A 24,445-nucleotide genomic window follows, 5' to 3' on the forward strand; every position below is an offset into this window, starting at 1 on the left:
GCTAGAAATTAAGTGACTATGCAAAGACCTCTTGCAGTCGCGAGTTACTAAGAAACAAAATGTATAATTAGCAGATTTCATTTAGTGATTCCTAATATTTGTACTCATGGGGAACTAATTGACTAAACAACCTGAATGCTAAATGGTTAGTTTTTTCTTAGACAATCTGTCTTGTCTTTAATTTAAAGTCTCTTTTCTTGGGACGGTGGAGGGGGAACTCACATATAGCCCAGGCTACCTTCAAATTCACTTTGTAGCTGAGAGTGAAACGTCAACCGATTTTCCTACCTCCACCTCTGAAGGGCTGGGATTACAGGCATGTGCTATCACGTCTTTATCAGAAAGACATGTGAATTGAAAGATTTTCCTCATTGTCATTGTAACCTGAATTTTCTTTGAAGTCTTCAACATGACAACTTTGAAGGTAAAGCTCTCACACTATGACTATTATCACATTGCTTACAGATGCCTCATTTTAAAATGTATTAAAGTGTGGTCCATACTGAGTGTGGAGGTACATGGTATCTATACACATAACCTGAAAGAAGTTTTATATAATTAACTAATTTTTGGTGTTGGGAATTGGACCCAGGTATGCTAAGCATGTGTTCTACTACTGAGATACACCACTAGCACTACAAATATTTTTAATAATTTTGTGCCTGAACAAAGTTTCACAGTGTAGAATTTTCTACTTAAAGCTCATGCAGTTTCAGATTTTGAAATATTTCATCTTTTCAGGTTAGGATGCTCAATTTGTATTAGCATTAAAATATTTCATATACTGTTATCAATAAAAGGTACTTCCAATTTGCATTTTATTTTGTTCCAATAATGAACAAAATGCAGACTTCTAAAACTAAAATTAACAAACCAAGATTTCCTCAAATGTCTGCATCTATGGCAGACATTTCTAACCATTAATTAAATAAATGACCTACTAAACTGCAAGCTCCCAACCAAATTCCATTTAAAATGCTATTATTTTAGAAAGAAATGACCCATTGCAAACAGAAGAGAAAAACAGGATGAGGCAAGATAAACAAGCACCAAGCTAATTTTGCCCAAAGTTTATTTCTTGCTTCCAGAAAATCAGAACACTTATTTGGACTGCCACTCGGGATGACAGAGACAGAAATCCAACCCTAGTGTTCATAGAAGCCTGAGAGTCTGACAAACCACCTTCCTGTCACTATACTGACCTTACCAGAATATATTTTCTATGGACTTGACTCCTTGAAATCAGAGTATAACGTCTCCTATAAGGAGCTACAGCTGACTTTATACTTCTTGGGTTGAATAGGAAGCCTAAATCTTTTGACTTCCACAGGCAACAAATAGATAGACAGACAGACAGACAGACAGACAGAATGAGAGACAGAGAGACAGCGAGAGAGACAGTTTGAAAAAAAGAAACTAGATGAACTGGTCTTAGCGGTTTGTGCCAGTCATCCCAGCACTCAAGAGGCTGAGGAAGAACTGCCGGAAGTTCAAGGCTAGTGAGTCAGGTCAAGGTCAAGGTCAGCTTGAGACTGCCTGAAGAAATAACAAAATCAAGAACTAGATGCAGCTGACTTCAGTAACGCCTCCCCTGTAGCTTTTACTCTTGTGAAGAAAGAGGAAGAAAGTAAATTCAGTTTTTATTCTGAAGTTGGCAGCCTGGGTAAAATATACTGTTAGGAAAGTTTTACAAGAGTGAAATGCCAGCTATGAAGAAACCTGAGTTAAGATTATTATTGACTGGGGTTTTAGCTCGCTGATGGAGCACTCGTGTCAAAAGCATGAGGTCCTCGGCCCTGGGTTCCAACTCACACTGAAAAAGAAAAGAGGAAACTAGAAAACATTGCTGGTATAGATTTAATGAAGGGAGTTGTTTGTATTTATTGTTTGCTTGAGACAGTGTTTTACTGTGTTCCTCAGGCTGTCCTTGACCTGATGATGCTCCTGCCTTGGCCACCGACATGTGCTCTGCCATGTCTAGCTTCATAGTTGATGAGACTGAATATCAGATTAAGAAGGACTAATTGATTTTCACAGGTCATTAGTTTTCACCAGTCTGCAGTGACATGTGCGGTATAAGGTTTATAAGGTTTTTCATGAAGCTGACATTCATTTATAAGAACCGACTTTTGTGGGGATATCGTCTTTTTATTTGGGCAGTCAAAATACAAGTTTCAAAGAAAATGATGTTGTTGGTAAATGTTGGGTCTTTTATTGTTTTGTAGTTGGAAAAATTTAACATTTGGTTTGTCTTATTTTATTTTTATTTTATGTGTATGAGTGTATTGCCTGCATGTAAGTGCACCCCTGTCATGCAATGCCATGTAGAAGTCAGAAGAGAGTGTTGGGTTCCCGAACCTGGGTCCTCTGGAAGAGCAGACAGTACTTTTAACCACTGAGCCATCTCTTCAGGCCCCAAAATAAAACATCTGTAATCTTGATCCTAAATTTACTCTGAATATCTGAACTATCACAAGCTAATAACATATGACTGATGTCATTTAACCTCTTTGTTGATTCAGTCAATGTCTTGAGGGCTTACTAAGTACTAAGATGGGCAGAAATGAGAAAAAGGCTGCACTGTGTTTCCTCTTGCTCACAATGTAAAAGGAACATGTTTTGTCAGTTGTCACTAACAGGTAATGCCAGGTCTTCAGGGAGCAAGTCTGACAGGAGGAAAAGCCTGTTTTCCCAGGGACCAGTCCCTTATTGAAAGAAGAAAGGAATCTGAGTTACTTTTAAAATATACAGGTATGGTTCAGGAGTTGAGAACGCTTGCTACCCTTGAAGAGGGCCTGGGTTCAGTTCCTAGTACCCACATGGTGGCTCACAACGCTCTGACTCCAGTTCCATGGGATCTGATACCCTCTTCTGGCCTCTGAAAGCACCAATCACACACATGGAATACTCATAAACATAAAATACAAATAAATGACAAGAAGTACAGGCATGTGCCTGCTAATGAGGGGTAAAGGGGATGTAAGTCAGAGAAGCTTGCCTAGAACAGGGAGTTAATTTTAAGTAGTTTAGAGATGGATGAAGTATAAGTACTTTGTAGGAGCCAGGGTGTGGTGAGGAAAAAGATGAAGTGAGATCAGACCAGAGTATATTCAGCTGAGAACTGTTGTTGTGTTTTATTACTGTGCTAGAGAACTGAATCCAGGCCATGCACACACTGGGCACAGAGCTCTACCATTGAGCCACAACCACTGGTCTCGGTTTTTGTTTTCGTCCTTCGTTTTTTTGTAGGCATGGGCTACTATGCTTGGTTTATGTGGTACTGGGGATTGAACCAAGCATGCTAGCAATTGGATTACTCCCCCAAACCCAATTATTTATTTATTTATTTATTTATTTATTTATTTATTTATTGACGGTCTCGCTGTGTAATCTTGAATTTCCTGAAACTCAGTATGTAGACAAGGCTGGCTTCAAACTCACAGAGATCCGCCTGCCTCTGCCTCCCGAGTGCTGGGATTAAAGGTGTGCACCACCACACCAGGCCTTATACATTCATAAACATGGAACAAAAAGACACTGATGACTGAAAAGAACTTCAGATTCCATCTAGAAGTCAGATTGAGAACAGGCCTCACTATGTAGACCAGGCTGGCCTTGAACGCAGAGATCCGCCTGCCTCTGCCTCCTGAGTGCTGGGACTAGAGGCATGCACCACCACGCCTGGCACATCTTCATGATATTTTAAGAAAACAAAAAGGTTTAATAGATTCTTAGAAGCCTGGTGAGTAGGGACTTGATTTCTGACTTTGTCACAGGTTTTTGCTTTTGCCAGAGGGGAAACTAGAAAAGAGAACTCCACACACTGCTGGCTGGCAGAGTACCAAACCTGCATTGGCCATTTTTCCATGGCTGGAGTCTGGAAGTAGCCAGCCACAGTATGTGTTTTGTAAACTCAATGTGATGGTGCATTTCAGTAATCCCAGTGCTCAGGAAGCTGAGGCAGGAGGATCATGAGTTTTTGTCCGTCTAGCTTATGTAGCAAGACTCTGTCTGGGAAAACAAAACAAAACAAAACAAATATAAAGATAGGGCTACAGGTTAAGAAAACTGATAGATTAAGTACAAAAATTGAACTCCACTGGGCCTTTTTGTAGTGCTAGAGATGGAACCCAGGGCCTCCAGCATGCTAGGCTCTACCACTAGGCCACACCAGTGCCCACTTAAACAACAAAACTCTTATCATTCTTTAAGAGATAATAGGAAAGTATACAAATGAAATATTCATTCTCTCTTTCTCTCTCTCTCTGAGACAGAGTTTTGCTGTGTAGCTTAGGCTGGTCTGGGACTCATAGTCCAGACTGGAACGATCCTGCCCCCAGAGCTCTAGGACCACACCAGGCTAAGCCTACAGCTTGATGAACGTTCACAAAACAACCAGCTGAGACTAACCAGCGTCCTATCAACAAGCAGGACACGAACAGTATCCCTGAAGTTATGCTTATTTAATGAAACTAACATTAAAAAAAAAACCTTATTTTTTATTTTACGTGTATCAGTGTATTGCCTACATGTGGGTAACTGCACCCCAGTCGTGCGATTCCCGCAGAGGACAGAAGAAACTGTGGATCCCAGATCCCCTGGAACTGGAGTTACAGTTGTTAGCGGCCATGTGGGTGCTGGGATTCGAACCCGGTCTTCTGCAAGAACAGTGAGTGTGCTTAACCGCTGAGCCATCGTTCCAGCCCCGATACTACTATTTTTATGAGGTAAATCATATCGATGCCATTTTACACATGAGGGCCCTGAAGTTGCTAAGCACTGTTGAAACTACCATCTGAACCTGGATTTGCTGTCTGACTTAAAATCCATGCTCTAAGGAAGAACTTATCCTCAAAGCTAGAATTCCAGCTCCGCCCGGACCGGTGCACAGTGGGCGTCTCTATGGAAACTTTCCACCTTCAGAGCAACAGAAACCATGAGTCCCGCGCTTTTCTCCCTGCAAGCCCGTGATCCGCCACGCGGCCTCCCAACACAGGAGGGCGCTGTCGCAACTACTGTCCGAGCGAGTCCCTGTGAGTGTCGAGAGATTCTTAGGCCGGAAGGGCGAAAGAGCAAGGGTCACGTAGACGGCGCTCCCCGCCCCACTCGCCTAAGTTCTCGCGCGAGTTGCACTTCCGCCCTTTTGGCTCTCAGCGCGATACCATGGCGGTTGGCAAGAACAAGCGCCTGACGAAAGGCGGAAAGAAGGGAGCCAAGAAGAAAGTGTAAGTGGCGGCTCTCGCGGACTCCTGTTCTTTGAGTCCCACCGGAGTCGGCGGGCGGGTTCTCGGGCGCGGTGTGTGGCGGATGGCCGGGATGCTGGTCGGATTGCGCGGCGCGGCGCGGCGGCGGGCCGATACGTCCGGGCCGGCGGCTCGGTGGCCGCCCTTGGGTTCCGCGCGTGTCGCGTGCTGGCTGGGTGCTCCGAATGGTGTGGGCTCCTGTGTTGTCCAAGGTCGCGGCATTTGAATGCCCCTCCGAGAGCTGGAGGCCGGAACGTTACTGTAGTGGCCCTTTGGGGACCCTGCCCCTGGGGTGTGCGTGGGCCTCGTGGAACCTGGGAGCTCCCGACAGATTTTGGTACCAGTTCGTGCTTTCACGAACCGGTACGCCGGGAGACGTACAGGTTCCGGGAGGAAATGCTGTGGGGTGGAAGAGCTAGCTGTACACAGGCTCACCGCACGGTGCGGAGAGTCAGTACTGAGTACAAGTTAACCTAGAATCTCGGTTCGGAAAGTATGTCAACAGAAGGCTTAAGGGTAAGGAGAGTTTAAAATTTTGTAGTGATTGATGTGTTAAGAAACTTGAGCTAGTTTTTTTTTTTTTTTTCCTTTAATACAGGGTTGATCCATTTTCTAAGAAGGATTGGTATGATGTGAAAGCTCCAGCTATGTTCAACATTAGAAATATCGGAAAAACACTAGTGACAAGGACTCAAGGAACCAGTGAGTACTTTATAGTTTTGCATTGGCCTTTGTAACAGGTCTACTCTTCATCCTGTGATGGAGGACTTTATGGAAGTGTCATCTCTGGTACAGGTTTGGCATCTGGAGTACTTGCTTTTAAGTACAATGCTTTAGCCAACAAAGAAGTTGACTAGAAAATGTGTAGGAGGGTGCTGGCAATTAGTATCTAGGTGGATTTGGTAACAAGTTAACGAGACATTTGGTTCTTTCATAGAAATTGCGTCTGATGGCCTCAAGGGTCGTGTGTTTGAAGTGAGCCTTGCTGATCTACAGAATGATGAAGTTGCGTTTAGAAAGTTCAAGCTCATTACTGAGGATGTTCAGGGCAAAAACTGTCTGACTAACTTCCATGGCATGGATCTTACCCGGGACAAAATGTGTTCCATGGTCAAAAAATGGCAGGTGAGACCAAAAACTATATTTTAGCTTGTTACTGCATGACCAAGTGTGTGATCACAGGAAGGGACACAATGTAATGGGGAATTAAGATTCATTTCAAATCCTTGATTGGTTTTTGGTATTAAATGTCAGCCCTGAGTTGGGCACTTCTAAACGTAGACATCTGAGGCAGCCATGGCTTAAAGGTTTAAATTATACCCAGGATTGGTTTGCTTTTTGGGTTTTTTTTTTTTTTTTTGATGCTGGAGATAGGGCGTAATCGCCATCGACATGCTGAGTAAATGCACTTAACATTGAGCTATATCACCATCCCCAGAGGATTACTTATGAGCAGTTTGGCTTGTCTAAAGCGTATTTGGGAGTCTCAAGTTGCATTGAGTTTACAGTGAAAGGGTGGCTCTGGCTAGGCTAGTTTGATTGACAGCCTCTTGCAGAGCTATTTCTCCTTGGGAAATAACAAGTCTGAGTTGTGAAGAAGAAATAAAAGATGCAGGTAAATGCTTAGTAGCTCAGTGTCTGACACAGAAAGCACTCAGGAACTGGTGTCATTGCAGGACATACTTATATTCAGATGCATCTGGGTGACAGTGGTGGCACGTTTTGTTCATGGGAATGAATGATGACAAAATGTTTCAGTCCCAAATGATAAACACTGATTTTACCCTTACATTTATTTCTGACATTCCCTTAAAGTTTTATGTATTTCTGGAACTACTGAAGTGGTATGTATATTGATAATTTTTTTTTGGTGGTGCTAGATGTCAGGTATATTTTCAAACTAAGGTATATAATTTTTTTTGGTCTTTTTGAGACAGGAGCGCTAGCTGGCCTGGAACTCCCTATGTAGACCAGGTTAACCTTGAACTCACAGAAATCCACCTGCCTCTGCCTCCTGGGACCAAAGGTGTGCACCACCATGCCCGCCCAGCTAGGAATTTATTTTCATGTGCAGTTGTTACAGTAGGACTTCACCTGTTTGGCCACTTTCTCTTTTTCCTTTTTAATTTTAAATTAAAATTGTTTTTTTAAATGTGTATGAGTGTATTGCCTAGACAGGGTGTCTGACCTGTGCCAGCCTGGTACTTGCTAATGTAGACCTAGTAGTATGAACTTAAGATCTGCCTTTGCCTTTTAAGTGCAGGGATTGTAGGTGTGGGTCATACCTGGCTTGTATTTTGTTTGTTTTTTTTTTTTTTTTTTTTTTTTTTTTTTTTTTTGAGGAAGTCTCATTGTACCCCTGGCAGGCCTTGAACTTAGAGAGATCTGCCTGGCACTGCCTCTCATATGCAGTGTAAGAGGTGTGTGCCACCATGCTCAGCCTGTTATTTTTTAAAAATTATTTTATGTATATGAGTGTCATGTCTGCATGTAAATTTACTCATGTTGTGCAGTGCCCAAGGAGGGCAGAAGAGGGTTTTGTGTCCCCTGGAACTGGATGGTTGTTTAGCTGCTGTGTGGGTGCTGTAGTTGAGATGACAGTGGTGGGTTAAGAAATGAATTTTGGGGTATTTATATTATACTTTGTTACATAATGAGTTTGTCATTCCATGCCTTTGTTAGCATTTAAGGTGAAAATTGATTATTAAAAACTCATAGCAGCTTACAGTACCTTTTTTTTCTCTAGACAATGATTGAAGCGCACGTAGACGTCAAGACAACTGATGGTTACTTGCTTCGCTTGTTCTGTGTTGGTTTTACTAAAAAACGAAACAACCAGATACGAAAGACCTCCTATGCACAGCACCAACAGGTCCGCCAGATCCGGAAGAAAATGATGGAGATCATGACCCGAGAGGTGCAGACAAATGATTTGAAAGAAGTGGTTAATAAATTGTAAGTGTTTTTTATTTCCTCTTAACTTAACCCTGAGTGCCTGTTGAATCATCCCTCTTTTGAGGAAAAGCATACAAGGCAAGGTGGAGTTGGACTTTTCAGTCACTGATTATCTTTTTTGGTTGAAGCTGCCTTATAGCAGACAGTGAGACTTAGATGTTAATTTAAACATTGAATAATAGAAAAATAAACTTGCTATAATGAATGCATGAGAATATGTGATGAGAAAGTGTTTCGGTCCCAGATGATGCCCACTGGTAACTGTTACATTTTTCTGATGTTCTCATGCAGAATATAGGTGATGAAGATGATGTAATGCAAAAAAAGTGTAAGTAATTTAGGTCCCTTATAAAGGGACAATAAAGGTCTATCTTAATTAGGGTGCCTGAGTTAATGTGTAGATTTACTGTAAGGCTTTTTTTTTCTTTAGTCTTTTTGAGACAGGGTCTCCTCATAGCCAAAGAAAATGATTTATGTGAGGAACAAACTTTTGGTGGGTTTTTGTTTGATTTTTAACTAATTTGCTGGTGGTTTGCAGGATTCCTGACAGCATTGGAAAAGACATAGAAAAGACTTGCCAGTCTATTTATCCTCTGCATGATGTCTTTGTTAGAAAAGTAAAAATGCTGAAGAAACCCAAGTTTGAATGTAAGTGAGACATCGGGATTCATAAAAGGAAAAATGGGACCAAAATGTACTGGGGGGGATGCTTTTGAGACAGGGTGTCCCTGTCACCTCAGCTGGCCTGGAACTTGCCATGTAGATCAGACTGGCGTCGAAAGAACTCATAGAGATCCGCCTGCCCCTGCCTCCCAAGCTTTGGGATTGGTGCGCCACCATGCCCGGTAAAATGTACATTTTTAAAAACTGAAATGATAGACTACGTAGGGAAACTATGTAGCATTAAAGACCATTGTTTTATCTTTTAAGATTTTTTTTTTTTCTTTTTAGTGGGCAAACTCATGGAACTTCATGGTGAAGGTAGCAGTTCTGGAAAAGCAGCTGGTGATGAGACGGGAGCTAAAGTTGAACGAGCTGATGGCTATGAACCACCAGTCCAAGAATCTGTTTAAAATTCAGATTTTTAATAGTGACAAATAAAAAGTCCTATTTGTGATGGCTTGCTTCTGGGCAGTCCTTTAAAAATCTGTGGCATACTGTTTTGATGTGACCTCCTGAAGTATGGATATTTTGTATGGATTTTACCCATTAAGTAGTTAAAAGGTACTTATTATGCATTTCAAACTGCAGTGATCTGGAGGACAGTGAAAAGGAACCCTTGATTACATGTCCCACGGGTTTTTGTTCTGTTTTTAAATAGATGCTTATACATCACATGGCAAGCCAGAGACCTTGTTAGTTTTTTGGATGGTCATCTAGATTGCTTGTTGGGTCCTGTCCATAAGTTTCTAGCAGAATAGTTGTAGGCTGAGGCCAGAAAGTTACATTCCAGGTAAGTTGTCAGGTGGTGCTGATGGCTCAGACAACAGCTACTGTACTAGACTGGAGTGACAAGGGAAATAACTTTGGAGGGTTTGTGGTTGTAAGGGTAATTCAGATCACAGGCCCTTGGAAATGCTAAGTAACTTACTACTGATCTATACTTGCATTCTTTTTAAAAATTTTTTTTAGTTTTTATTTTTTGTCTTTCTAAGACAGGGTCTCCCTGTAGCCCCAGCTGGCCTGGAACTCACTATGTAGACCAGGCTGGCCTTGAACTCACAGAGATCCCGCCTGCCTCTGCCTCCCAAGTGCTGGGATTAAAGGCATGTGCCACCATGCCTTTTTTTTAATCTGATGCCCTTTCATAAAGTTGAGGGCGATGGATTTTCTGTAGATAACTTGGTTTCTTAATTTAAAAAAATATGTGTACGAGTGTGTTGCCTGCAGTGTGTGTAAAGTATGCTCATGTCATGCAGTGTCTGAGGAGGTCAGAAGAGGGCATTGGATCCCCTTGAACTGGAGATAACAGTTAGCTGCCCTATGGATGCTAGGATTTGAGCCTGGGTTCTCTGCAAGAGCAGCCAGTGCTCTTACTCATCTCTCCAGCCCCTGGTTTGTTTGTTTTAATTAAGCTTTTTTTTTTTTTTACCTTCTATTTTTATGCTATACCTTAGAAGGTTTATCTAGGTGTCTACCCAGTATCCCTGTGGGTATTTTGCATTTGACACCCTAAGATGACATTCTTTGTACCAAGAACAAAATGGGTACCTCGTGTATGCTAGGCAAGCAAGCACTACAGCTGAGCTATACCTCCAGCCCTAATATGTTGATATTTGAGATAAGGTCTTGCTTTAAAAGTGACCCAGTCTGGTCTACCAGTATCTCAGTGAGGAAGTGAATGCCCTTCCTACTAACAACTGGTTTAGTTTGTGGACTTGAGTCCCAAATAACCAGCTTTGTTCTGGGGCAGGTACAAGATGGAGTGCACACACTTACATGCAGGCAGTACACGCATACACACAAAATAAAAAATTTAAAAGTTTCTGGCAGTGAGGACCAGGAATTGACTTTGCATAAATGATTTTCATCTTAGTGCCTAGAGGTTGGGTATTAGTAAGATAGGGTTTAACCAGTAAATGTGCTGCACCTTTGAATAGGGACTTGGATAGCACTCCTGCAAAAGGGCTCATTTGAAGAAGGTTCCAAAAGGAATTCTCCAGAAGTACTGCCACCAGTTAGCATTTGGCGTGTGCTTACCCCATTCTTTGCTGCGCTCTTTATTGTAGTATATCAACACTGAGCAGTTACTCTGCTGCTTGTCTATATTTGGCCTCAGTGCTCTGCTTAGTGGTCACTAGTCTTAATGACTCCAGTTAATTATCTGGAGTTTGTTTTCTGGCAACCATATTCTTGAGGGATTTTTCACAGCAACAGTACTCAACAATTACATCTTAATTTTTCCATGTGCTTTATTTTGATTTCGAGACAGCAAAATCCTGTAGCCCCTACAGGCCTGGAACTCTGGACTAGGCTGGCCTCTTAACAGTGATCTGCCTCCTGAGTGCTGGAATTAAAGGTGTGTGTTACCATACCCAGCTTTTTTCCCATGTACTTTACATCTGAAAATTGGCTTCATGCATCCTTTTGAGACAGTCTCAGTGTAGCCAAGGCTATGGAGCTAATGCTGGGATTATGGGAATGCGCTACCAAATTTGGCTTGGAAATTAGTTGTTAGCTATAAATTCCTGGACTCTGGACATTGGTTTTTTGTTTTTATTTTTTTTGAGACAGGGTCTCCCTGCAGCCCAGACTGGCCTCGATCTCACAGAAATCCACCTGCCTCTGCTTCCAGAGTACTGGGATTAAAGGCCTTTTGAGCACACTTAGTGATTTTTCAACTATAAGGGTATGAGCAGTGTTAGATGGTTTTGTTCAATTGTGAGCTTCATCAAAATTGTCCTGACCATGTACATGTTTAAGGTAGGACAGGCTGGGTATGTTAATGCAGTATTCGCTTGAAATATTTAGGATGGGTTTATTGGGCTATAACTCCCATCGTAGGGCAAGGAGCATCTCATATAATTTCAAATTTTGGGGGTGAGGGTAGTAAGGTTTCCAAGTTATAGTTGGCATTTGTTCTTTTGATTTGGCTTTCTTTGTGAGGGAATTTGATTATGATCTAGAGTTCTCACTGTGGCCCAAGCTGGCCTAAAACTCAAGGTCCTTAACCTCCCAAGTGGCTGAGAATGTAGACATGCCATGCTACATCTAGAGATGGACATGCTTGGTTGGGCACTAAGGAAAGTTGGGGGGGGGGGTCGGTGGTAGAGGTAGGTGGAATTGCAAGACAGGGCTTACTGTGTAGCCCAGACTGGCTTCTGTTTGAATCCATGATCCTCTTGTCCTGAATTGCCGGGGTTACAGACAAGTGGCACTATGCTCAGGTAAAGTACTAATGGAACAAACTGCTGTCAGTTGCCACAAGTAGAGGTCAGTCAACAAGTGCATCTTTGTAGTGTCTAAAGGTTTTGCTATGTGGAAGATGCCCCATTTGACAAGCTACTAAATCAGATAAGCCTCAAGTGATTCCCACACTCACCAACAGCAGTGTTGATAGACTCCAATAAAAGTTGGTAAAGTCAGCACTTGATTCTTAAGACTGTGGGATATATGATTCTTAGTTCCTCTGACATTCAAGGAACAGCCTGTCTACAACCCATTACTCATCTAAACCCATAAGGAAGGCCAGCACTTTATTGGAGGCTTTAGATACTGGAAATAGTTTGAGAGACCTTGAAAGTCAAGTAAATGTGGCAGCTTATGTTGATTTTAAGTTTGTTTTTAATTATGTATATGTGTCTTGAGTATGTGCATGAGAACAGGTGCCGCACCTGGGAGCTGGTGTTGCAGGTGGCTGTGGGCTGCTCAATGCATGCTGTGAACTCGGCTCCTCTGCAAGAGCAGCACAAAACCACTAAGCCGTCTTCTGGACCTCTAATGTTGATTTTTTTTCTATAAAATGTTAGGTATGTCAACAAAATGGTTTTATTTTTGGTGCTGTTTTAGAGGTTTCAGCCCAGGACCAATTTATTGCTCTGAGTCCCTGGCATAGTAGAGTAGCAGAATAGGCCCTTTCCCCTCAGAGCTGTGTGCCACACAAGAGACCAGGGACCCACAATCATGAAGGGCATACCCCCCATGACCTAAAACCTCCCACTTGGCCTCACCTAAAAGCTCCCCCCTCTCCCAATAATTCTCTGGTCTGGGGAATCAGTTCTGCACATGGGCCTTTATAGAACCTTGATTCTCATCCCAGGGTTATAAATGGTATCTCACTGCTGTTAACATGTATTTAGGTTGCTGGTCTAATCTGATCATTATGTTTTTAGGTTATGAGTGTAGATCTTCATTCTGACTTATCAGGTGCTTTTTGTCACAAAGGCTACCCACAGTGCGCTCAAAGTGAGATCATTTGAATATTTTTTGCTCCCTGCCATACAGAAGTCTGACATTGCCTCTATTTTTTTGAGTCAGGGTCTGTAACCTGGATTGGCTTCAAAGTTGTGATCCTCCTCAGGCTTTTACTTGTGGGATTAAATGGTGTGCCCCTGTTCCCAGCTTTCTGATGCTGTTGAACATTAAGGAAGTTTCTACTGTTCTGCATACCTATTATGTAGCTGGGTTACAGATTAAGAAAGATTTTCTCACTACCTCCTGGGTAATAAGATCTGAGTGAAAGATGATTAGAGGAAAGTTACAGGTGGCACTAGGCGGCAGTGGGAGGGAGCAACAGCCTGGCACCTGGGGAGCACATTTGAAGCCCCAGGAGCCAGGGAAGAAGAGTTTTGTTCCCTAGATCGTGATTTCTCAACCTTGAAACTGATACTTTTAGATCAGTTGATTCACTGTGGGTAGGGATGGCCCTGCCTTGTACATTGTAGAATATTTAGCAGCAGCACTGGCTTCTTGATAGGTAGATGCCAATAGTACCCTAGTTGTGAGAGAAATGTCTAGATGTCTTATATTCTGAAGGGCAGAACTCACCCCAGTTGGAACCACGATCCTTGGTCCCCAAAGCTACCTGAACCAATAGGCATCTCAACTAATTGGCTTTTGGGCTCAGATTCCCGTGAGTGTCATGTGAAACAGCTCATTTGGACATGTTCCTGTACCTGCTGCCTGTAGCCTCAGCGGGCCTGGGACTTGGTATATAGGTCTCAAACTCAGAGCTCCACCTGCCTCTGCCTCCAAAGTGCTGGAATTAAAGGTGTGCACCATCTCACCCATTTAACAGGACCTTGATTCAACCTGACTTCATGTGGGCTTTTCATGCCCGAGTGGCCTTGGGTAGTGTTACATGGGGCCCCTGAAGTGGCAACTAATCAGCAACATGGCCCTCATGACTTAGCTGATGTGGTCATGATTAAAGTCATTTGCATTCTATGTGCAACCCTGAGGGCTGAACATGTTTCCTCCATGATAACAAGGCTTGCTCCCACGTGCTGTACTACAACCTATCAACCTATTCAAAATGGGCCCTCCTTGGGATTCAGGGGCACAGGAGGCAATGAACATGAACTCTAGCTTTTACTGTGCTATGAGTGGTGAGGTTATTGGTTTCTGATCCAGTAGCCTCATGTCTTCTGCCAGCATTTATGAAACTACAGCAAATGAACAGGAAGTACTTCACTGGGCATGGTGTGGCACACTCCTTTAGTTCCAGCAGGCAGATCTCTTGAGTTCAAGGCCACGCAGATTTCTGTGTGAGCTCAAGGCCAGCCTGGTCTACAGTTCCAGGGCCAGCTGGGGCTGCAGGGAGACCCTGTCTTAAAAACAAAAAGAATTGAGTATGAGGATGAGACCATATGGAAATAGTACCTCGGGAAGGACAAGATTCAGAACCACATTTTCCAGCACAGCTGCAGAAGAGAACCCTGCACACACTGCTGGTCCCTACAAAGAGCTAGATGACTGCAGACGGTAAGATCTTCAGGGTGCTGTTGTCAGGTATCAATGATGCTGCTGATTGTGACTTAGGACCACTAGGACACTGGACAGCATGATCAGATCCAGCCACATAACTCCTGGAGGTGGTACCCAAGCCACAGTGCAATTATAACTACAGCCCAGGGCCCGAATACCATGGAAACCAAGAAGCCCGTACAGAGGGGGAAAAATGTGTCTGTAGGTTTGGCTCCAGATCCAGGTAGGTGTGAAGGAGGTGAATCAGTGTATGCATGTCCAACTGGAACAGACAGACCCTAGAGTATAGCAAAATGCAGCAAATGAACTGGCTGACTAGATCCATTTTTCAGACTGAGTCACAGTTTACATAAAATGCATGGACAGTGGGCTGGAGAGGTGACTCAGCAGTTAAGAGCACTAGCTGCTCTTGCAGAGGACTTAGGTTCGGTTCCCAGCAACCTACACAGTGGCTAACAACCATCCATAACTCCAGTTCCAGGGGATCCGATGACCTATTCTGACCTCTGCAGGCATTGCAGGACACAGGTGCACTTACCTACATACACGCAATACACTAATAATTAAATTTTTAAAATACATGGATAGTGGGTAAATCTAAATCTCTGAGTTGACAACTTCATATGGTCATGATAGATAACATCAGTCAATATATAAATCTGCTTCCCTACGAAGTTCCTTCATACCCCTTCCAGTTAGTTGCTATGTCCCTTTCTAACCCCCTCCCACCACAACCACTGTTCTTATTTCTACCACCATAGTTTTGAATTCATGAAATTATATAGTGCCCATTCTGCTCTTTTGCTTATTATTAACACTTAAAATCTATCCATGTGGGGGCTGGAGATACAGCTCAGCAGTTAGAACACTGATTGTTCTTGCAGAAGATCTGGGTTCGAATCCCAGCACCCACATGGCAGGTAACAACTGTAACTCCAGTTCCAGGGACTCCGACAGTCTTTTCTGTCCTCTGTGGGCACTGTACGACACAGGTGCACTTTAACATACATTCAGCAATACATACTTGTACACATAAAAAAAAAATCTATCCATGTGGAATCAATTCCTTTCACTATTTCAATATACAAATACTGTAATTTGTTTACCCAATCTATTATACTTTTAATACCATGAGTAAAACTGATAAGGCAGTTAACAACTGTCTGTAACTCTAGTTCCAGGGACTCCGACAGTCTTTTCTGTCCTCCGTGGGCACTGTACGACACAGGTGCACTTTAACATACGTTCAGCAATACATACTTGTACACATTAAAAAAAAATTATCCATGTGGAATCAATTCCTTCTTTCACTTTCAATATACAAATACTGTAATTTGTTTGCCTAATCTATTATACTTTTAATACCATGAATAAAACTGATAAGAATGTTTTTTAGCCTGGTGTGGTGGCACAGGCCTTTAATTCCAGCACTTGGGAAGCAGAGGCAGGTGGACAGAGATTGAGGCTAGCCTGGTCTCCATAGCGAGTTCAGGACCCTGTCTCAAAAAGAACCCCCCCCCAAAAAAAAACGATTATGAAGGTTAAGCAAGTTTGTTGTGTGGGCATTACAGTTCATTTCTTTTTATTATTAATTTATGTTTATGAGTATATTGCCGTGGAAATGCTGAGCAATCTCTCCGGCCCCTAACATTTCATTTTTTTTTAGATAAATTCCTGAGAGTAAATTATGGGGTCAAGCTTAGCAGTTAAGAGCACTGATTGCTCTTGCAGAGGACCCAGGTTCGATTCCCAGCACCCACATGGTGGCTACAAACCATCCTTAACTCCAGTTCTGGGGGAATCCGAAGCCCTCTTCTGACCTCCGTGGCATTGCACGACACGGGTGCACTCAAATACTTGCAGACAATACATTCATACACATAAAATAAAAAAATAAGATATTAAAAAAAAAAAAGAGGTCAAGCGAGGAGCAGTGGTATGCACTTGAAGTCCTGCCTGTGTTGAGGGAAAACATCAAGGCAGAAACACATGGTAGAGAAGACTGCAAGGTTCAATGTCCCCCTCAAGGATACTTCCTCCAACTATGTGCCACCTCTTGATGATCTCACTGCCACCACAGGCTGGAGCTAAGCCTTTAAGACATGTGCCTTTGACGTATATTTTTAGATTCAAACTATAGCAACATTCAACAGAGAATTACATCAAATTAGGAGTTCTGAGAATTGTGGTTATGTTTCTAATTTTTTTTTTTAAAAGACAGGGTCTCACCGATGTAGCTTGGCTGACCTGAAACTTGCTATGTAGACCAGACTGGCCTTGAACTCACCAGAGATCTACCTACTTCTGCCTCCCAGGTGCTGGGATTAAATGTGTGTACCACCATTTTTCAGACTGCTATATCCCCAAGCCTGCAGTGCTATTGGGAGGTGGAGAAAACACTGAAGACATGGGTCATAGTAGGGATGTGTGGTCATAGGAGCCGTATACTTGAAGGAGATACTGGGACACTGATTCCTTTCCCCTTTGCTTCCTGGCTGCTGTGGGGTACGCAGCCTCCTTTCCCATACATCCTGCCATGCTGAACTGTCACATGCAAGGGCGGGGGCGGGGGCAAGGGCAAGTGACCACCTGTGAAACCATAAGGCAAAATAAACTTCCTGTCATTGTAAGTTGGTTGACTTTTTTTCTTTTTTTTTGAGACAAGGTCTCACTGTGTAGCCCCAGTTGACCTGAAACTTGCTATGTAGACCATCCCAGGCTGGCTTCGATCTCACCTTGCTTCTGCCTCCTGAATGTTGGGATTAAAGGTATGTGTTATGATGGCTGACTTGCTAGTTAATTTTTGAAAAATGGATAAGCAACCAGTAGGTAATATTTTCTGAATTATGGATTTGGATTATTACTTCTGGAAAATATGTCAATGAATTATCATCACTGAACTTACACTATTTAAAAATAAATAAGCAATCCATGGTGTACATACAATTGGGATTTCTTTCACAACCTCCAGAACATGCCCAGACTCATCTTGGATTACTTTCATCTGACATCTAGGTTGGCGCTCTGGTGCCCCCTCCCCGAGTCGTCTGTGATAGAGAAGGAAGGACTTGCAATTAAAGGAAAGGCCCCTAGATGGTGGTGGTGTTCTGAGTGAGGCTCTGGATTTTTTCCTTCCACAGTTACAGACTATAAGGTAGAAAATGAATTTCCATTACTTCTGAAAAAAAAAATGCTTAAGAATTTATTCAACTACATTAAAAATGTCATTGAATCATGAATCTTAAGGCCTGTGTGCATTTGACATCAATTAGAAGAACCATTAGTGATCATATCAAAATGACTAATCACCTTATAAGTGACCCATGTATCCACCACTATTTTCTCAGGCATATTTACCTAAACTTAGTAAACTGAATAAAGGCTGGTGAGATGCCCAGTGTTAAGAGCACTCGCTGCTCTCGGGTCAGTTCCCAACACCTACAAGGCAGCTCACAATTGCCTGCAGCTTGAGTTCCAGGGGATCTGACACTTCTGGCCTCTGTAAACATGTGCATGCATGTGGTACACATATGTACACTCAAACACACACATAAAGATAAAAAACTTTGAAAGGAAGCTGAATCGGGGCTGGAGAGATGGCTCAGTGGTTAAGAACACTGGCTGTTCTTGCAGAAGACCCGGGTTCGAATCCTGGCACCCATAGGGCAGCTAACAACTGTCCGTAACTCCAATTCGAGGGGATCCGACAGCCTCTTCTGTCTTCCACAGGCATTGCACAACACAGGTGCACTTACCTACATGCAGGCAATACACACATGCACATACGAAAATAATAAATATTAAAAAATAAAAATGTTTTAAAGAAAAAAGTGGAATCAAAATGAAACAGTGATTTCTAGCGATATTACTGAGATGTGAGCAGGCAGGCGGGTACTAATGTCATCAATGAACTAATCCAGCCCCTTTCGCCCCTTCCCCTCCTTTTTCCGACCCTGCCTGTCTTCCATAAAGTGAGCAGCTCTTCTTTATCACACTCTGTCATGATGTTTTGCTTTGCCTCAGGTCCAGAGCAATGGAGCTTTGTCTTGGACCAGTTGATCTTGGATCAAAAATTCTGAAACTGTGAGCCAAAAAGAAATCCTTCTTCCTATAAGTAGTTTGTGTCAGGTACTTTGTCACAGCAATGGAAAGCTGACTGACACATGAACAATATGAAGTTTTCATCTAAATGCTTTGGAAACAAATAGAACAACCATTCCCACTTCTCACTCATGAAATTTACTGGGTTGAATTTTGTCTGGAATTAAATCAATACATAGTATATGGAAGTACCTATTCAAACCTACTGGCTAGATTTTTCCTTTTTATTTGTTGAGAGGGAAATAAATGGCAAGCAAAAAACAGAACATGGTGGAATGAAGCAATACAAGACTGTTATTTTGTTTCAGATTTTTGTTTCAACATAGATTTATGTCAACAAATTAAAGAGCAAAGGTTTTGAGAGGACCTAAGACAGTATTATTGCTGTCTGTAAGTCATCCATCTGTTTGTCTGTGAACAAACCAACTGATCAACTAACCAACCTACCTACTTGTACAGTGCAAAGGACTGGAGACAGGATAAGCTAGACACCATCTACATTGTGAAAAATTCAGTACAGCCTGAGAAAGTTCAGTTCAGTTTATTATAGTGTCAAGTCGATACACAACGATTGCACTTACCATTCTGCTTAAAGGCTAACATTTAAGAAGGATGTTTTTTCTCCAATAAAGATAGATTTTTCAAAATTTCCAATGTAAGTTGTTCAAATTACATAGGCAAAGATAACCCTCATGTCCCAGTCCATGTTTGACCCCTTCCTGCTGTCCTGCAGCTTGCTGCAGATGGGAATTTATTTTGAATACCTAAGTTAGGCCATTCTCAGGAAATTACTTTTGGGGGAAAACTGACAAGAGGTTTCTTAATACTTTCTTCTTTACCTAAACATAAAGAAATCACAGGTCCTAAATACCAAAGTCAAATGCAACCATATGCTGGGGATATTAAACTTTAGTCAAAGACAAACTGAATATTACTTCCTTATAGAAATCTATGTGGTCAGGTAGTGGTGTGATCACTGCCTAGCTTCTGGACAATGGGGAAAACCAACAAAAACCAAGAAATGGTCTAGCATATGAAACTCTTCTCAAAAACAGAAGAAAGGCATGAACATTGTTGACAAGGTGTTTTACATTTCCAATGAAATGTTATTCCATTGATCTGTTAGGAAGATTGTCTTCAACCTATTTGGCTTTAGCTCATAAACTGTAGTTGATTCAGTCATGCAAGAACCACTTTTATCTTGAGCTTGGAATGTATGACAATGGATGGCAGGAAAGTGGTCTTTTGTTTACTCTAATAATTGTGCAGAGATGAGCTGGGGGGGGTGTGATGTACCAGCTTTCAGTCCTCTTAAATTATTTTCCCTTTTGATTATATTGAGAAGAAATGAGCTATGGGGGCTTGGCACAGTTTTTCATCTTAACAGTTGCTCTGTATTCTAAGATACTAAACGTGATTCATAATGCACTACTATAACAACACACAGTTTTTATATATTACTGGGGTAATACAAAGAAAATGAATTTTCCTTTGGGTGCCAGTAATTGTCAAAGGAATGATTCCAGATTAAGAAATGTGCTTTATAATAACCCCGTTAACATAAATGTATACACTGAGGAAGAAATGAGTATGGCACATAGGTGGATCGGTTAGTTGTTTTAGAAAGGCATTTCAGGGATGGTTTTGGTTCTTTTAAGTAAGATTTATCAAATTTTGACCCCTTCAGTCCCTGAACAAGTGGGAAATACTGGGAACACAAGGGGGCATTTGGGGAACATGAGCTGATTTCCCCACCTGCTTACAAATGTTCCACTAGTTACCAAACTATCTGTCTTGAAGCAAGGATTTGTCTGGAACAAAGACAAATGCACTCAAGCTGTTAGAATTAATTTGAGTATCAAAAATGAAATTCAGATTACCATCCATGTCCTGATAGTTACAGCATGTAGAATGTCAAATGTCCTCTCTTTAAACTAAAGTAAAAAAGGGAAGAAGCATGATTAATTCACTTGTGCTGATTAAAACAAGGATCTGAGTACAGTTCCCGCTTGTAAGACTCCCCATGCTGCCATTATCAGATGCTTTCCCAGGGGAGGTGTGCACCTGCCCTGCTATTCCCACTAGATGTATCCTTGCTGGATTCCCTGCTCTAGATATCTCTAGGTACACACCTTTCTACTATGAGTGGACGCTAACCATAAAACCTAGAAGTCTTCTGCGTTCAGATTCCAGTGTACCATGTACACCTTACATATTTCTCTTTCTGTAAAAAAAATAGTGCAAAACATCTGATAGTCAAAGTGAATGTTCAAGTGAGTTCTTGTGCCAGGGAATAGTCAGGCTTCACCTTCAGCTGACTTGTAGAAACTGAACGTAGTTTTTGGGAAACATTCCAGATTTTCCCATTAGTTCTCCGCTCATCCAGTCATCATCCACAAGCTCCAGCTCTGTGATTATATCTCCAGCCTGTAAGAAGAAAGAAGTTAGAAATAATTGTTGGTTTCTGCAGAGCATAAGCACGGCGAGTAGTCTACCTGGAGTGGCGTGAATAATCTTCTCTTTATATAACTCATTTATCTTGATTTGCAGAGAGGATTAAATGATAAAGCACATGGATGATGCACACCTAATGGTGCCATTTGCTTGGGGGCCTCTTTCCCTCACAGCAGTTCCCTCACCTCTGTCAGCCTTGTTGCACGTTGATTTTCCTGCTTATATTTTCTGGCCCCAAGTTCACCACTCAGAATTTAGAAGTCCTTCCAATCAATAAGATTATCAGCCATCTATACATAAATATACATATTTTCATCTAATAAGTATTTACAGAGCACTCACTACGTGACTGACTGTTCTGGGCACTATAGGTACAGTATAGTACATACAGTACTCACTCTGGAGAGGGAAGACAAATAAATAGGCTATCAGAGAGGGACAGAGAGCATGGCACTGCAGTCTGAGAGGGCACGCTGACAGTGGTGCGTATGTAAAGATTTACGGCTGAGAAAGAGTGCTGTGTGCTGTTCACTGTATGCTTCGCCCTGGTCTCTGCTCTTTACAGGAACTAACTCATTTACATAACACTGCAGTTCTCGAGAGCACTACCATTATTATCTTATTTCAGAGAGATTTTTCATAAAATTTTGTGTGTGTGATATACACACTGGTGTATGACTATTTCTGTATATGGGCTCTTGTGTGTGTGAAGGTGCATGTGCATATGTGTGTGCATGTATGTGGAAGCCAGATTTTGATGCCAAGCGTCTTCCCCAACCACTTATACATAGAGGCAGGTTTTCTCACTTGAACCCAGAGTTCTCCAATTTTGCTAGTACAGCTAGCCAGCTTGTTTTAGGGATTCTGTCTCCACCAGACTGTCATGCCCACTGGGCATTTACATGGGTACTGAGGATCTGAGCTCTGGTCCACACATGCTTTTCCAACTGAACTATCTCCCCAGACTTACATTTCTTCATTTTAAAGAAAAAGAAGCTGAACTCAGACATCACGTAACTTGCTATGATTGCACATATAATTAGTGTAGAATCAGCATTCAAAAATCTAGGTGATGCTAGGGTCCATATTCCTAACCAAGATACTATGGGGCCACCACATTTTACAGTGGAAAAGCTCTTATGATACCTGTTTTTCATCAACGTCCTGAGCACCTTGTGCTCTGCTCTTACTCTTGCACATAACAGTGTTTCTTCCTCTTATCATTTGGCTTATTCCATTCCTCCATGGCCTCAATATCAAGTTTACATTCTGCCGCAACTTTTAAAAAAATTTTTATTATTTTACTTTTATTTTATGTGTACAGGTGTATTACCTACATGTATGTAAGTGTATCTGTGTTGTGCAATGACCGAAGGTCAGAATAGGGCATCTGATCCTGGACTGGAGTTACGGATGGTTGTTGGCTGCAATGTGGGTGCTGGGAACTGAACCTGGGTCTTCTGCAAGAGCCGCCAGTGCTCTTTAACAGCTGAGTGATCTCTCCAGTCCACTCTGCCCTATCTTAAGAGCTTTGCCTTGACACATTTACCTTCAAAGTTAGTCAATGTGGCTGATGTGTTTTATTCACATACAAATTGTAATTATCAAATGAATGCATATTAGCACACTATTTTGTTCTTTATGTTTTTTTAATATTTTATTTATTATTTTAATTTTATGTGAGTATTATGCCTGTATGTCGGTAAGTGCACCTGTGTCTTGCAATGCCCATGGAGGACAGAAGAGGCTGTCGGATCCCCTGGAACTGGAGTTAGGGACAGTTGTTGGCTGCCATGTGGGTGCTGGGATTTGAATCTGGGTCTTCTGCAAGAACAGTCAGTGTTCTTAACCGCTGAGCCATCTCTCCAGCCCATCTTTACGGTTTTTAATAATTTCTGAGAACCTAGGTTTAAGATTTTACAAAGATCTAAGATAACCTTGGCTACTTTTTTTTGAGACGGTCTCACTGTGTAGCCTGGCTTGGAATTCGCTATGTAGACCAGGCTTGCAGGCCTTGAGCTCATACCCTGGCTCTACCCACTCTCCTCCCTTACAGTTTAAGGTCTGAGAATGCTGCATTCTTAGGTAATGATCAATATTCCATCCAGGTGTACTCCATTTCAAAATTCACAGCGCCTAATGAAGGAATAAGAAGATACACATCCCGACCTTGAAAGAGAGCTCATCTTCATTTTCCCCATGGAAATCATACAAGGCTTTGACTTTCTTCCCCTTCAGAGCTGTGGTAGCCATACTTTTTGTTTCAGCTGTAAAGACACCAGAACTTCAAATATGCAGAAAGATGGTGGAGCAAAGCACAAATCAAACTTTTTTTTTTCTTTTGTCTTTTTGAGACAGGGTCTCCCTGTAGCCCCAGCTGTGCTAGAACTCACTATGTAGACCAGGCTGGCCTTGAACTCACAGAGATCCACCTGCCTCTGCCTCCCGAGTGCTGGGATTAAAGGCATACGCCACTACGCCCGGCTACAAATCAAACATTTTTAAACGCCCTTTGTTACTCAGAGCATTTCTTCTCCTTTTTTCAGACAGTTTCTTGCTATGTAGCCCTTGCTAGCCTGGAACTCTTTATGTAAACCAGGTTGGCTTCAGCTCAGAGAGACCCACCTGCCTCTTCCTCCCAAGTGCTGGGACTAAAGGCACGGGCATGTGCCACCATGGCTAGCCCCATACTATTTCTACTTAATTTTGAATTAACTTGCAAAAAAGATAAAGAATGTTTGCTTAGCTGGAAAAAAATTGTACAAAATATATTTAATAGTCAAAAATCTGCCATTATTTGCTAATACTATGCTTATCCTTTCCACATAATTCTAACAAGATAGTATATGAATGACTTTATCAACCCTTTCAGATGTAGATGAGAAACTGAAATTGAGCATGGCTGGAGGAAAGGAATATACAGTTTAAAAGGCCTCGGGCCCCTCTGAAGCCATGTCTAGTAGCTGTCATACCTGGGCAGGGCTGCACGAATACAGCTGGGAAGATGCCCTCCTTCTCATGCAGTCGGCCCCGGTACCAGTCGGAGTCTAGATGCTCAAGGATCAGGATCCGGTCTCCCCGTTTGAAGGGTAAGTCTTCACTTGTCTCCGCTGTAAAACTGTGAAGAGCTTTGCACCATTCTGCAGAAAGGCTGCTATCCTGTTCCAAAGCAAGAGTCTGGTAAGGAAGATGAGGGTTCTTAGAGTGCCTCAAATATGTCACTAAGCCACATTACAGTTACACCGGAATAAAGAATCAGCCCGACT

The 24,445-nt window shown here is 42.2% G+C and overlaps 2 protein-coding genes and 2 non-coding genes across 10 annotated transcripts in view; 3 read left to right on the forward strand and 1 right to left on the reverse strand.

The window, feature by feature from the left end:
* The first annotated feature begins 5,069 nt into the window (after positions 1-5,069).
* On the forward strand, positions 5,070-9,319 carry Rps3a (ribosomal protein S3A). The gene is made up of 6 exons (XM_008854250.3): positions 5,070-5,225; positions 5,842-5,945; positions 6,181-6,368; positions 7,990-8,198; positions 8,737-8,846; positions 9,150-9,319. The coding sequence occupies exons 1-6, from the start codon at positions 5,164-5,166 to the stop codon at positions 9,269-9,271; spliced, it is 795 nt and encodes a 264-aa protein (XP_008852472.1). The 5' UTR covers positions 5,070-5,163; the 3' UTR covers positions 9,272-9,319.
* LOC115067818 lies at positions 6,977-7,049 on the forward strand. The gene has a single exon (XR_003847192.1). It is a non-coding gene; the product is annotated as a small nucleolar RNA SNORD73 (small nucleolar RNA).
* LOC115067819 lies at positions 8,412-8,480 on the forward strand. The gene has a single exon (XR_003847193.1). It is a non-coding gene; the product is annotated as a small nucleolar RNA SNORD73 (small nucleolar RNA).
* Positions 9,320-19,250: 9,931 nt separating the features above from the next.
* Sh3d19 (SH3 domain containing 19) overlaps positions 19,251-24,445 on the reverse strand; it is a 197,262-nt gene continuing 192,067 nt past the window's right edge. For all 7 annotated transcript variants that reach the window (XM_029556737.1, XM_029556738.1, XM_029556736.1 and 4 more), the window contains 3 exons: positions 24,152-24,338; positions 23,349-23,446; positions 19,251-21,152 (listed from right to left, as the gene is read on the reverse strand). In XM_029556737.1, coding sequence (XP_029412597.1) covers positions 21,036-21,152; positions 23,349-23,446; positions 24,152-24,338 — 402 coding nt within the window. In that variant the 3' untranslated portion in view covers positions 19,251-21,035. The remainder of the gene's footprint in view (positions 21,153-23,348; positions 23,447-24,151; positions 24,339-24,445) is intronic.

The sequence above is a fragment of the Nannospalax galili genome, unplaced genomic scaffold (assembly GCF_000622305.1).
Source record: "Nannospalax galili isolate Female #2095 unplaced genomic scaffold, S.galili_v1.0 scaffold305, whole genome shotgun sequence".
Taxonomy (NCBI): domain Eukaryota; kingdom Metazoa; phylum Chordata; class Mammalia; order Rodentia; family Spalacidae; genus Nannospalax; species Nannospalax galili.